General features: G+C 40.8%; 1 protein-coding gene across 1 annotated transcript in view; it reads right to left on the bottom strand.

Moving 5' to 3' along the window:
• LOC139755706 (transient-receptor-potential-like protein) overlaps positions 1-16,674 on the bottom strand; it is a 212,949-nt gene that overhangs the window by 91 nt on the left and 196,184 nt on the right. Inside the window, exon 20 of the mRNA XM_071674351.1 lies at positions 1-5,161. This exon is cut by the window's left edge and continues 91 nt beyond it. Within this exon, the coding sequence (XP_071530452.1) occupies positions 4,530-5,161 (632 nt within the window). The 3' untranslated portion in view covers positions 1-4,529. The remainder of the gene's footprint in view (positions 5,162-16,674) is intronic.

Here is a 16,674-nt window from a genome sequence, read left to right on the forward strand (position 1 = left end):
GCGGGGCGCTGGAAATCCTCCCCTCGTTTTTTTTTTTAATTTTCCAAAAAAAGGAACAGAGAAGGGGGCCAGGTGAGGATGTTCCCTCAGAGGCCCAGTCCTCTGTTCTTAATGCTACCTTGCTGATGCGGGAAATGGCGAATAGTTTGAAAAAAAAAAATATGTATATATGTATATATGTATATAATCACTCATACACAGCCCAAGGACCTTTCATATGTGGTTCCTACAGCTTCAAGGCTGCACTTCAATTAGGAGCAGGGAAGTGATGGATTTCTTTGAATGAGAAGTTCACCAATGTAAATGTACTCCTTTTTGTCCCCTGATGATGATAATCCTTACTGAAGGTGACTTTTCACTCATGGTGCCACCACATGTAGGGGAAATCCAGTAATACCTTTATTTTTTTTTTCACGTTTGCCATTTCCCATGATAGTGAGGTAGCGTCAACAACAGATGACTTAGGCCTAGAGGGAAGAATCCCATCTTGGCCCCCTTCTCTGTTCCTTCTTTTGGAAAGGTAAAACAGGAGGGAAGAATTTCCAGTCCCTGCTCCCACCTCTTTTAGTCGCCTTCTATAACATGCAGAGAATACATGGGTTGTACATGAGTGGATGGGCTATTCTTCGTCTGTTTCCTGGTGCTACCTCACTGACGCGGCAAACAGCATGTGTAATAAAAAAATATGTATGAGAGGAGTCGGGGGGGCCTGGAAGTCCTTCCATCCTGTTTAACTTTTCCAAAAGAAGAAACGGAGGATGGGGCTATATGGGGATTTTTCCCTCTAAGGCTCAGTCATCTGTTCTTGATGTTATCTCACTAATGCTGGAAATGGTGAATATGTATTGGAGGGGGAAGGGGAAACATATTTATATATGTTATATATATTTTTATTTCTTATTATACTTAGTCGCTGTCTCTTGCGTTAGTGAGGTAGCACAAGGAAACAGGCAAAAGAATGGCCCAACCCACCCACATACACATGTATATACATAAATGCCCACACATGCACATATACTTACCTATACATTTCAACGTATACATACATATACATACACAGACATATACATATATAGACATGTACATATTCATACTTTCTGTCTTCATGCAATCCTGTCACCACCCCGCCACACATGAAATCCCCCCCCCCCCGTGCGTGTGCGAGGTAGCGCTAGGAAAAGACAACAAAGGCCACATTCGTTCACACTCAGTCTCTAGCTGTCATGTGTAATGCACCGAAACCACAGCGTCAATGAGGTGGTGCCAGGAAACAGACGAAGAATGGCCCATCCACTCATATACAAACATATGTTTATAAATGTCCATACATGCACATATACATACATTTACATATCAACACATACACAGACATAACATATATACACATGTACATATTCATACTTGCTTACCTTCATCCATTCATGGTGCTACCCCACCCCACAGGAAACAGCATCGCTACCCCCTGCTTCAGCAAGGTAGTGCCAGGAAAACAGACAAAAAAAAAAAAGGCCACATTTGTTCACTTAGTCTGTAGCTGTCATGTGTAATGCACTGAAACCACAGCTCCCTATCCACAGCTAGGCCCCACAGACCTTTCCATGGTTTACCCCAGACATTACATATGCCTTGGTTCAGTCCTTTAACAGCATGTTGACCCTGGTATACCACATCATTCCAATTCACTCTATTCCTTGCACGCCTCTCATGCTCCTGTATGTTCATGCCCGATTGTTCAAAATGTTTTTCACTCCATTCAGGGCCTCTTTCTATGAGAATCCAGGTGTTACTCACAACCTCTTCCACAAGGCTCTTACATTATCAGGGAACTGCAGACTCCTTTGGAGTGAGTTCTTTAATGAGACTGTACTCCCAGTGATACAACCTCACCAAAGGTGACTTCATTTGCTGTGTAACCTCTTACAGGCAGAGTGTGGTAACATACATATTTATTTTCATTTATAATTAACCCAGGAACAGTTTCTAGGAAAGAGTCCTGGAGTTACCTAGGCCCTATCCCTAAAGGTTTTTGCAGCCCAGGGCTGTGCTACTTCCAGTAGCAGGGAAATATGGACTTCTCTGAAGTGTTAAGTTCTTTGACAAGACTACTCCCAATGATACAGCCATGCCAAAGGTGACTTTACACTCATGATATAACCTCTTGCAGGTAACACTGTGTGTATATATATATATATATATATATATATATATATATATATATATATATATATATATATATATATATATATATGCTTACAAGATATAAACAGTTGAAATACATATTCTGAACAATAAACAAACTCGTAATTTTCTTGCGAGCATAACGATTGTGAATAATCTTTTTGTTTTTAAAAATAGTTTATAAAAATCTTTGAAACCATTAGTCAACATTCAACATTCCTTGGTCTAGCATAGGAATAGAGCCGTACTGGAGAGTAGAGGCATATAGGCCTATGTTCCTGTGTAGGCTCGTGCGTTAGCCTCTGACTACTGTGGGCTAAGGACCCACACTAATCCTATGTGTATTATAACAATTGCTATAAAAGTTTATAGTGACGGCATTATTAGTGTGTTAAATATACACCCTTATAAATAACAAATGGAAGCCACAAACAAAAACTGAAGATAATGCTATTCTATAACCTTTTTTTTTAACACTGAACTCCTAATATAATAGATGAACTGATAGCTATGCAGTATTCTAAGATAAAGTTTGACTCATACAGCTAAACTGCTTCTTGGCTTAAGACTTCACTCGTTCATTTATTGCATCTATTCAAATTAAAGTAAGTGCTTAATTGATAGGAACAAAAAAGAGAGAGAGAATTGAAGATTGACTTAATGATGTAAGTCAAATAGAAACAGTGAGACTGTGGGCATTCACATCAGGCATACCATACCTCCCAGCTTTAAAAGACATTCACTGGAACATAATTTGGCATTTTCAAGTTCAACAATAGGACACCAAAAATTAGAAAACGTAATTAACGCATACATTGTTTATATACACATCATCCACAATGTTTACGCTTAAAAATGAAAAAAAGAAGGAAAAGGTTATGTACAGTATGTGCATTTTAACTCAAAAGCTGATTGCACATAATTGGATGTTTTTATGAGATTCATACAAACTATATTGATGACTGATCTTGCATCCTAAGTGGATAAGATACCAAGATTTCATAACTACAGTGAAAATGATGTCAGTAATGTGTCTCCATTTTTTAAAATGTTTCAGATGAAAATCTTTGTAAAAGACATGGACATTGAGTCTATTGTTCAGTGTTTAAATTGTGTGACTGCTGAAATCTAAGGAAGTAACATCCATTACAGTGTTTTCACAGTAATAGAGCTACATTTAAAATTTACTTTCTAAGGCAAGCATTAGTTTTCTTTTTATGTTAACATAAAGTCATCATTATTTTGTAATATCTGGAAATCATCATAAGATTTGGATTCCTTGCCGTGTCCTTTATGAGAAACAATCTTTGCAGTTAAGTTACTAGCTGCTTATTCAATTGTTCATATTAATTATAAAACAAAAAGCATGTAGGTAAAAAATCACTGCCTCTTTACCACAAACAGCAGCAGCTTTGCAAACAGGCGCCCTCTCTAAATCTCCAACAGTATCGCTCATCAGCAGACGTTCATGCCTGCTGGTCTGCTATGAGATGGCCATCCACATCTCAAACATTGCCACTTTTCTTTTGTAATCATACTTTTTGCTGCTGAACCAGTTTGGTACCAAATGTCTCTTCTTGCGTGTCATTTCATGATATTCAGTAACTCTATTCGTCATCTAAACTTCTGTAGAAGTAGTATGTTCAACAAGAACACTTAAGAAAAAAATATATACTTCACTTATCCTTAATAGCCCAAGAAAACTTCTCAATAAATTATTCAGCATATGAATCATGATTCATATACCACACACAAGCCTGCAATCACATATAAAGTATGAAGAGGGCAGACCAGTGCCCTTGGACATGGTGAATTGTCATTGAAAAGTATCACGCAGTAGCCAAACTATGTTATAGGTTGTGTCTAACAACATAATATCTCCCCTCCAAACACCAGCACTTCTCCAACACCACCAAAGATGTGCCAGAGCCAGAAACTACTGTAAAATCACTTCCCCATTACTCTTGAAACATTGTGACTCAGTTCATGTGCGTAGTTGGCTATGTTTAGGTGCCAGGTCATGCCTGTACTATCTAGCTGGGCCACATTGCTCTTGAAGCCTCAGTCTTCTGGCATTCGCACCAAGCAGAGAAACGAACTTGCTACTGGATGGCTGTATCTTAGACCAAGGGGACCAACCCATGCTGGACTAATGAAGCCTGCATCCATGAATGGCACTTTAAGCCGACTTAAGGAACTTGACTCCAATCAAACAGTACTTGTAAAAAGTGACCAGGGTTTTTGATTGGTTGCCTGCTGCCCCTCAAGCTTTAAGCGCCGCATGTGCTTTAAGAATAAGAGCACCTTGAACAGGAATATTTGTGTACTTCAACCAGCGTAGCGCCATACACTCACAGCTGTGTGTACATGTGCGTGTGCACACGGTCAGACTCATTTGGTGGGCGGAGAAGAACCTGGTTGGTGGTTGTCTTTGATGAATTGCTAGTCTGGGAGCTTCCTTGTGACCTCTGACTTAACACATAACTGGAGTTTGATCTCTGGCAGGGTTGGGGTGTTGGACTTGACCTTGGAGAGGGCTGAGGGACAGGACTAGACCTTGGGGAGGACTGTTGGCCAGCACTAGACCTTGGAGCAACAGGATCACTTAAAGAGCCCGATACCCGAATGTGCGGGTGGTGGGGCATCTGGGAAGTGGGTGAGGGCAGAGAGTGGTGTGGCCCCAAGGAGGGAGGACACTGCCCTCCCTGCTGCTGTTGTGATGATGGTGGTGGTGGTGGTGGTGGAGGGAACTGTGGGGCAGGCATCTGGGTGGTCTGGGCTGTGGGTGTAGTGACATACTGAGGAGTGGGGTTTGGAGTAGGTGTGGGTGAATAGTACTGTGGGGCCATTGTGGTGGTGGGTGTGAGGGCACGTGAGAGGGCGTCCCGCAGCATATCCCTTAGTTCACACCGCAAGCTGCTGACAATCTCCTTCCGCAGGTAGTCCATCTCCTGTGGTGCCAGGAGGCACCCCGTCAAGTTACCTGTCACATGATAACACAATAGGATTAATTTTTTCCTTGCAAGAATAGACATCACATTATCAATATTTTGATTATATTCACAGCAGTGTAATATTACTCTGTAATGAAAATAATAATGGTAATAAAATAATAATAATAATAATAATAATAAAATGATGATAATAATGCATAACTAAAAATTCTGTAAAGTATAGCGAATTACAAGAATCACATGTGCCTGCAATAGTAAGGGGGAAAATTTATTTAATATATATATATATATATATATATATATATATATATATATATATATATATATTCACAGTTTCTGCAAAAATCCTTATGCAACTCCACATATTTTCAAAGGCGATACATAACTAAGGTTTATTGTGGGTACAAGCATATAACACTCTCAGGATGAAATCATCGTACATCTGAGACTAGTGTTCCTAATGGTGTGAACACCAGCAAGCTACCTCACTTGTGTCTCAGGCTCTCTTTTGGGAAGGATGTTCTTTCTTTACTCCTTGGCTGTCACTTCATTTAGGGAATTTTGTTTCTGGGTACTGTTTCTTCCACCTGCTTTTTAAGATGGTTGGCTCTTACCTTTCTGAAGAGGAGTTCTGAATTCTAGCCTGGAAGTAATAAAATGTGGTTACACCTTAGATTTCTAGGAGCAGTGGGTGCTGAGACTGCACGATCAGGAGCCTGCTTGCCATTGCTCATGGCCTGATTGTTCAGGAAAGACTTCTAGACATACAGATAACCTCTTCAGATGAGACATTTTGACACTACCCCACATTTCAGTTGACAAACTCGAGAAAAGCCATTCAAAACTTATAGGAAACCTCTCAAAGAACCATTCAGTGTTACCTGCAAAAGGACCTTCACATTCCCTCCTACAAGCCAGTTGCCAAACCCCTGCTTGCAAAGGAGACGAAACACAAACGACTCTCATTTACAGAGTGGATTAAGGTGATGTTTTACGATATTTCCTTCAAGTGTGTTCAGTCAAGGCAGAGGAGGGTGAGGAGGCTAGAGGGTGCCAGAAGGTATGACTCTTGCTTCACAGTAAAACATCCACTTAGTTTGATGATCTAGGATTGCTTTAGTGGTGCACTGGGTAGGGAAGAGTTCTCCTTCTTACCTAAAACACTACACTGAATGAAGAGTTGTACATTATGGTGCTGGAGGACCACCTACATCATCTTTTATGAGGTTCACAGGTGCAATCACTTTATGCAGAATAGTGTTCCCTGCCATAAGGCTAAAAAGGTGATGAACTGGCTATCAGAGAATAATATTCACCTGCATGACTGCATTTAGATCAAAACCCTGTAGACCCAAATCATGGACATAGAATACTTCAGGAACCTTGCCAGTTTCATGCCTAGATGTCTATAGATGGTAATCAAAGCTTAAGAAGAGCACTCAAATATAAGTGGGACACAGCCTTTGAAAATATATGGGGAGCAGACAAGGTTTTTTGCAGGTACTATATATATATTATGTTATATATTGATTTATAATACTTGATCGCTGTTTGCCGTGTCAGCGAGGTAGTGGCAGGAAACAGATGAAGAATGGTCCATACACGCACATATACATACTTATACATATCAACATATACATATGTATACATATATACACATGTATATATTCATACTTGCTTCCAATATATATATATATATATATATATATATATATATATATATATATATATATATATATATATTTTTTTTGCTTTGTCGCTGTCTCCCGCATTTGCGAGGTAGCGCAAGGAAACAGACGAAAGAAATGGCCCAACCCACCCCCATACACATGTATATACATACGTCCACACACGCAAATATACATACCTACACAGCTTTCCATGGTTTACCCCAGACGCTTCACATGCCCTGATTCAATCCACTGACAGCACGTCAACCCCGGTATACCACATCGCTCCAATTCACTCTATTCCTTGCCCTCCTTTCACCCTCCTGCATGTTCAGGCCCCGATCACACAAAATCTTCACTCCATCTTTCCACCTCCAATTTGGTCTCCCTCTTCTCCTCGTTCCCTCCACCTCCGACACATATATCCTCTTGGTCAATCTTTCCTCACTCATTCTCTCCATGTGCCCAAACCATTTCAAAACACCCTCTTCTGCTCTCGTGTTAGCGAGGTAGAGCAAGGAAACAGACGAAAGAATGGTCCAACCCACCCACATACGCATGTATATACATACACCTCCACACATGCAAATATACATACCTATACATCTCAACGTATACATATATACACACACAGACATATACATATATACACATGTACATAATTCATAATGTCTGCCTTTATTCATTCCCATTGCCACCCCACCACACATGAAATAACAACCCCCTCCCCCCACATGTGCGCAAAGTAGCGTTAGGAAAAGACAGCAAAGGCCACATTCGTTCACACTCAGTCTCTAGCTGTCATGTATAATGCACCGAAACCACAGCTCCCTTTCCACATCCAGGCCCCACAAAACTTTCCATGGTTTACCCCAGACACTTCAGATGCCCTGGTTCAATCCATTGACAGCATGTCAATCCCGGTATACCACATCATTTCAATTCACTCTATTCCTTGCCTGCCTTTCACCCTCCTGCATGTTCAGGCCCCAATCATTCAGAATCTTTTGCACTCCATCTTTCCACCTCCAATTTGTTCTCCCACTTCTCCTCGTTCCCTCCACCTCTGACATATATTCTCTTGGTCAATCTTTCCTTACTCATTCTCTCCATGTGACCAAACCATTTCAAAACACCCTCTTCTGCTCTTTCAACCACAATCTTTTTATTACCACACATCTCTCTTACCCTTTCATTACTTACTCGATCAAACCACCTAACACCACATATTGACCTCAAACATCTCATTTCCAGCACATCTACCCTCCTCTGCACAACTCTATCTATAGCCCACGCCTCCCAACCATATAACATTATTGGAACCACTATTCCTTCAAACATACCCATTTTTGTTTTCCAAGATAACGTCCTCGACTTCCACACATTTTTCAACACTCCCAGAACTTTCACCCACTCCCCCACCCTATGATTCACTTCCGCTTCCATGGTTCCATCCGCTGCCAAATCCACTCCCAGATATCTAAAACACTTCACTTCCTCCAGTTTTTCTCCATTCAAACTTACCTCCCAATTGACTTGTCCCTCACCCCTACTGTACCTAATAACCTTGCTCTTATTCACATTTACTCTCAGCTTTCTTCTTTCACACACTTTACCAAACTCAGTCACCAGCTTCTGCAGTTTCTCATCTGAATCAGCCACCAGAGCTGGATCATCAGCGAACAACAACTGACTCACTTCCCGAGCTCTTTCATCCACAACAGACTTCATACGTGCCCCTCTTTCCAAAACTCTTGCATTCACCTCCCTAACAACCCCATCCATAAACAAATGAAACAACCATGGAGACATCACGCACCCCTGCCGCAAACCAACATTCACTGAGAACTAATCACTTTCCTCTCTTCCTACACGTACACATGCCTTACATCCTCGATAAAAACTTTTCACTGCTTTTAACAACTTCCCTCCCACACCATAGATTCTTAATACCTTTCATATATATATATATATATATATATATATATATATATATATATATATATATATATATATATATTTTATCCCTGGGGATAGGGGATTAAGAATACTTCCCATGTATTCCCTGCGTGTCATAGAAGGCGACTAAAAGGGGAGGGAGCGGGGGGCTGGAAATCCTCCCCTCTCGTTTTTTTTTTAATTTTCCAAAAGAAGGAACAGAGGGGGCCAGGTGAGGATATTCCAAAAAAGGCCCAGTCCTCTGTTCCTAACGCTACCTTGCTAACGCGGGAAATGGCGAAGTTTAAAAGAAAAAGAAATATATATATATATATATATATATATATATATATATATATATATATATATATATATATATATATATTTTTTTTTTTTTTTTTATACTTTGTCGCTGTCTCCCGCGTTTGCGAGGTAGCGCAAGGAAACAGACGAAAGAAATGGCCCAACCCCCCCCATACACATGTACATACACACGTCCACACACGCAAATATACATACCTACACAGCTTTCCATGGTTTACCCCAGACGCTTCACATGCCTTGATTCAATCCACTGACAGCACGTCAACCCCGGTATACCACATCGCTCCAATTCACTCTATTCCTTGCCCTCCTTTCACCCTCCTGCATGTTCAGGCCCCGATCACACAAAATCTTTTTCACTCCATCTTTCCACCTCCAATTTGGTCTCCCTCTTCTCCTCGTTCCCTCCACCTCCGACACATATATCCTCTTGGTCAATCTTTCCTCACTCATTCTCTCCATGTGCCCAAACCACTTCAAAACACCCTCTTCTGCTCTCTCAACCACGCTCTTTTTATTTCCACACATCTCTCTTACCCTTACGTTACTCACTCGATCAAACCACCTCACACCACACATTGTCCTCAAACATCTCATTTCCAGCACATCCATCCTCCTGCGCACAACTCTATCCATAGCCCACGCCTCGCAACCATACAACATTGTTGGAACCACTATTCCTTCAAACATACCCATTTTTGCTTTCTGAGATAATGTTCTCGACTTCCACACATTCTTCAAGGCCCCCAGAATTTTTGCTCCCTCCCCCACCCTATGATCCACTTCCGCTTCCATGGTTCCATCCGCTGCCAGATCCACTCCCAGATATCTAAAACACTTCACTTCCTCCAGTTTTTCTCCATTCAAACTCACCTCCCAATTGACTTGACCCTCAACCCTACTGTACCTAATAACCTTGCTCTTATTCACATTTACTCTTAACTTTCTTCTTCCACACACTTTACCAAACTCAGTCACCAGCTTCTGCAGTTTCTCACATGAATCAGCCACCAGCGCTGTATCATCAGCGAACAACAACTGACTCACTTCCCAAGCTCTCTCATCCCCAACAGACTTCATACTTGCCCCTCTTTCCAAAACTCTTGCATTTACCTCCCTAACAACCCCATCCATAAACAAATTAAACAACCATGGAGACATCACACACCCCTGCCGCAAACCTACATTCACTGAGAACCAATCACTTTCCTCTCTTCCTACATGTACACATGCCTTACATCCTCGATAAAAACTTTTCACTGCTTCTAACAACTTTCCTCCCACACCATATATTCTTATATATATATATATATATATATATATATATATATATATATATATATATATATATATATATATTACCCCTGGGGATAGGGGAGAAAGAATACTTCCCACGTATTCCCTGCGTGTCGTAGAAGGCGACTAAAAGGGAAGGGACCGGGAGGCTGGAAATCCATCCCTCTCATTTATTTTGAATTTTCCAAAAGAAGGAACAGAGAAGGGGCCACGTGAGGATATTCCCTCAAAGGCCCAGTCCTCTGTTCTTAACGCTACCCCGCTAATGCGGGAAATGGCGAACAGTATGAAAGAAAAGAAAGATATATATATATATATATATATATATATATATATATATATATATATATATATATAACATACAAAGGAACATAGGAACGTACACCTTCATAGAACATACAAACCTCGAACAGCCAGGATTGAACCTGGGACCTCTGTACAACAGGTGGGAGTGCTATTCATATAACTCTGCATTGTACAGTTAGGTTCGGTAAAATGCTATTTATTGGCTATGAGAGCCTGTTGGGAAATGACCGGTGTAGACCTCGTTGCTCACCAATGTGAGACAAAGGTATTCGAGTACACAGTATTCGAATAGTTATTTCCTATTAGGGGCGATCATAGCCTAGCGGTAGCACTCCCTCTTGTTGCACAGGGGTCCTAGGTTTGATCCTGGCTGCTGGAGGTTTGTATGTTCTATGAATGTGCGTGTTCCTATCCACTTTGTTCATATATATATATATATATATATATATATATATATATATATATATATATATATATATATGGAGACATCACACACCCCTGCCGCAAACCTACATTCACTGAGAACCAATCACTTTCCTCTCTTACTACACGTACACATGCCTTACATCCTCGATAAAAACTTTTCACTGCTTCTAACAACTTGCCTCCCACACCATATATTCTTAATACCTTCCACAGAGCATCTCTATCAACTCTATCATATGCCTTCTCCAGATCCATAAATGCTACATACAAATCCATTTGCTTTTCTAAGTATTTCTCACATACATTCTTCAAAGCAAACACCTGATCCACACATCCTCTACCACTTCTGAAACCGCACTGCTCTTCCCCAATCTGATGCTCTGTACATGCCTTCACCCTCTCAATCAATACCCTCCCATATAATTTACCAGGAATACTCAACAAACTTATACCTCTGTAATTTGAGCACTCACTCTTATCCCCTTTGCCTTTGTACAATGGCACTATGCACGCATTCCGCCAATCCTCAGGCACCTCACCATGAGTCATACATACATTAAATAACCTTACCAACCAGTCAACAATACAGTCACCCCCTTTTTTAATAAATTCCACTGCAATACCATCCAAACCTGCTGCCTTGCCGGCTTTCATCTTCCTCAAAGCTTTTACTACCTCTTCTCTGTTTACCAAATCATTTTCCCTAACCCTCTCACTTTGCACACCACCTCGACCAAAACACCCTATATCTGCCACTCTGTCATCAGACACATTCAACAAACCTTCAAAATACTCATTCCATCTCCTTCTCACATCACCACTACTTGTTATCACCTCCCCATTTACGCCCTTCACTGAAGTTCCCATTTGCTCCCTTGTCTTACGCACCCTATTTACCTCCTTCCAGAACATCTTTTTATTCTCCCTAAAATTTACTGATAGTCTCTCACCCCAACTCTCATTTGCCCTTTTTTTCACCTCTTGCACCTTTCTCTTAACCTCCTGTTTAATTTGTTTATGGATGGGGTTGTTAGGGAGGTAAATGCAAGAGTCCTGGAAAGAGGGGCAAGTATGAAGTCTGTTGGGGATGAGAGAGCTTGGGAAGTGAGTCAGTTGTTGTTCGCTGATGATACAGCGCTGGTGGCTGATTCATGTGAGAAACTGCAGAAGCTGGTGACTGAGTTTGGTAAAGTGTGTGGAAGAAGAAAGTTAAGAGTAAATGTGAATAAGAGCAAGGTTATTAGGTACAGTAGGGTTGAGGGTCAAGTCAATTGGGAGGTGAGTTTGAATGGAGAAAAACTGGAGGAAGTGAAGTGTTTTAGATATCTGGGAGTGGATCTGTCAGCGGATGGAACCATGGAAGCGGAAGTGGATCATAGGGTGGGGGAGGGGGCGAAAATTTTGGGAGCCTTGAAAAATGTGTGGAAGTCGAGAACATTATCTCGGAAAGCAAAAATGGGTATGTTTGAAGGAATAGTGGTTCCAACAATGTTGTATGGTTGCGAGGCGTGGGCTATGGATAGAGTTGTGCGCAGGAGGATGGATGTGCTGGAAATGAGATGTTTGAGGACAATGTGTGGTGTGAGGTGGTTTGATCGAGTAAGTAACGTAAGGGTAAGAGAGATGTGTGGAAATAAAAAGAGCGTGGTTGAGAGAGCAGAAGAGGGTATTTTGAAATGGTTTGGGCACATGGAGAGAATGAGTGAGGAAAGATTGACCAAGAGGATATATGTGTCGGAGGTGGAGGGAACGAGGAGAAGAGGGAGACCAAATTGGAGGTGGAAAGATGGAGTGAAAAAGATTTTGTGTGATCGGGGCCTGAACATGCAGGAGGGTGTAAGGAGGGCAAGGAATAGAGTGAATTGGAGCGATGTGGTATACAGGGGTTGACGTGCTGTCAGTGGAGTGAATCAAGGCATGTGAAGCGTCTGGGGTAAACCATGGAAAGCTGTGTAGGTATGTATATTTGCGTGTGCGGACGTGTGTATGTACATGTGTATGGGGGGGGGTTTGGCCATTTCTTTCGTCTGTTTCCTTGCGCTACCTCGCAAACGCGGGAGACAGCGACAAAGTATAAAAAAAAAAAAAAAAAAATATATATATATATATATATGGGGAAAATGAAGAACCATAAGTTTTCAAGTGCACTTTTGTGTGATAATCACTTGGGAACTTATTGCATTTCATTTTGCCTGTGGACTCGCAGGAATATACTTGATTACACGCAAAATTGTGATCCTTTCCTAGTCGTACAGTTAGGTTCAGTAAAATGCTATTTCTTGGTTATGTGCGCCTGTTGGGAAATGACCGGTGTAGACCCTGTTGCTCACCAATGTGAGACGAAGGGTATTCGAGTACATAGTATTCGAATAGTTATTTCCTATTAGCCAGGCCCATAGCTTAGTGGTAGCATTCCTGCCTGTTGCACAGAGGTCCCGGGTTTGATCCTGGCTGTTGGAGGTTTGTATGTTCTATGAAGGTGCGCATTCCTATGCACTTTGCTCGTGTATATATATCTTTTCTTTCATACTATTCGCCACTTCCCGCATTAGCGAGGTAGCGTTAAAAACAGAGGACTGGGCCTTTGAGGGAATATCCTCACCTGGCCCACTTGTCTGTCCCTTCTTTTGGAAAAAAATAAAAGAAAAAAATGAGAGGGAAGGATTTCCAGCCCCCCGCTCCCTTCCCTTTTAGTCACCTTCTACGACATGCAGGGAATACGTGGGAGGCATTCTTTCTCCCTTATCCCCTATATATATATATATATATATATATATATATATATTTTATTTGCTTTGTCGCTGTCTCCCGCGTTAGTGAGGTAGCGCAAGGAAACAGATGAAAGAATGGCCCAACCCACCCACATACACATATATATACATACATGTCCACATGCGCAAATATACATACCTATACATCTCAACGTATACATATATATACACACAACACAGACATATACATATATACACATGTACATAATTCATACTGTCTGCCTTTGTTCATTCCCATCGCCGTACATATATATATATATATATATATATATATATATATATATATATATTTTTTTTTTTTTTTTGTCGCTGCTCCCGCGTTTGTGAGGTAGCGCAAGGAAACAGACGAAAGAAATGGCCCAACCCACCCCCATACAAATGTATATACATACGTCCACACATGCAAATATACATACCTACACAGCTTTCCATGGTTTACCCCAGACGCTTCACATGCCCTGATTCAATCCACTGACAGCACGTCAACCCCAGTATACCACATCGATCCAATTCACTCTATTCCTTGCCTTCCTTTCACCCTCCTGCATGTTCAGGCCCCGATCACACAAAATCTTTTTCACTCCATCTTTCCACCTCCAATTTGGTCTCCCACTTCTCCTTGCTCCCTCCACCTCCGACACATATATCCTCTTGGTCAATCTTTCCTCACTCATTCTCTACATGTGCCCAAACCATTTCAAAACACCCTCTTCTGCTCTCTCAACCACGCTCTTTTTATTTCCACACATCTCTCTTACCCTTACGTTACTTACTCGATCAAACCACCTCACACCACACATTGTCCTCAAACATCTCATTTCCAGCACATCCATCCTCCTGCGCACAACTCTATCCATAGCCCACGCCTCGCAACTATACAACATTGTTGGAACCACTATTCCTTCAAACATACCCATTTTTGCTTTCCGAGATAATGTTCTCGACTTCCACACATTTTTCAAGGCTCCCAGAATTTTCGCCCCCTCCCCCACCCTATGATCCACTTCTGCTTCCATGGTTCCATCCGCTGCCAGATCCACTCCCAGATATCTAAAACACTTTACTTCCTCCAGTTTTTCTCCATTCAAACTTACCTCCCAATTGACTTGACCCTCAACCCTACTGTACCTAATAACCTTGCTCTTATTCACATTTACTCTTAACTTTCCTCTTTCACACACTTTACCAAACTCAGTCACCAGCTTCTGCAGTTTCTCACATGAATCAGCCACCAGTGCTGTATCATCAGCGAACAACAACTGACTCACTTCCCAAGCTCTCTCATCCCCAACAGACTTCATATTTGCCCCTCTTTCCAAAACTCTTGCATTCACCTCCCTAACAACCCCATCCATAAACAAATTAAACAACCATGGAGACATCACACACCCCTGCCGCAAACCTACATTCACTGAGAACCAATCACTTTCCTCTCTTCCTACACGTACACATGCCTTACATCCTCGATAAAAACTTTTCACTGCTTCTAACAACTTGCCTCCCACACCATATATTTTTAATACCTTCCACAGAGCATCTCTATCAACTCTTATCATATGCCTTCTCCAGATCCATAAATGCTACATACAAATCCATTTGCTTTTCTAAGTATTTTTCACATACATTCTTCAAAGCAAACACCTGATCCACACATCCTCTACCACTTCTGAAACCACACTGCTCTTCCCCAATCTGATGCTCTGTACATGCCTTCATCCTCTCAATCAATACCCTCCCATATAATTTACCAGGAATACTCAACAAACTTATACCTCTGTAATTTGAGCACTCACTCTTATCCCCTTTGCCTTTGTACAATGGCACTATGCACGCATTCCGCCAATCCTCAGGCACCTCACCATGAGTCATACATACATTAAATAACCTTACCAAATAGTCAATAATACAGTCACCCCCTTTTTTAATAAATTCCACTGCAATACCATCCAAACCTGCTGCCTTGCCAGCTTTCATCTTCCTCAAAGCTTTTACTACCTCTTCTCTGTTTACCAAATCATTTTCCCTAATATATATATATATATATATATATATATATATATATATATATATATATATATTATCCCTGGGGATAGGGGATGAAGAATACTTCCCACGTATTCCCTGCGTGTCGTAGAAGGCGACTAAAAGGGGAGGGAGCATGAGGCTGGAAATCCTCCTCTCTCATTTTTTTTTTTCTTTTTTTTTAATTTTCCAAAAGAAGGAACAGAGGGGGGCCAGGTGAGGATATTCCACAAAGGCCCAGTCCTCTGTTCTTAACGCTACCTCGCTAATGCGGGAAATGGCGGATAGTTTAAAAGAAAGAAAAAAAATATATATATATATATATATATATATATATATATATACACATATATATATATATAATTCATCCCTGAAGATAGGTGAGAAAGAATACTTCCCACGTATTCCCTCCATGTTGTAAAAGGCGACTAAAAGGGGAGGGAGCGGGGGTTGGATATCCTTCCCTGCAGTTTTTAATGTTCCAAAAGAAGGAACAGAGAAGGGGGCTTAGTGAGGATATTCCCTCTAAGGCTCAGTCTGTTGTTCTTAACGCTACCTCACAAACGCGGCAAATGGCGAATATGTATGAAAATGAAAAAAATAGATATAATTATTATTATTATTATTATTGTTGACAATAATAATAATAATAATAATCATTATTATTATTATTATTATTATTATTATTATTATTATTATTATTATTATTATATAATCTTATCAAAGAACAGATACTTAATATTTCTTTGGTAAGTCTTGTTTTTGTGATGCATAAAAATAGTAATTAAA

The sequence above is a fragment of the Panulirus ornatus genome, chromosome 19 (genome assembly GCF_036320965.1).
Source record: "Panulirus ornatus isolate Po-2019 chromosome 19, ASM3632096v1, whole genome shotgun sequence".
Classification (NCBI taxonomy): Eukaryota; Metazoa; Arthropoda; class Malacostraca; order Decapoda; family Palinuridae; genus Panulirus; species Panulirus ornatus.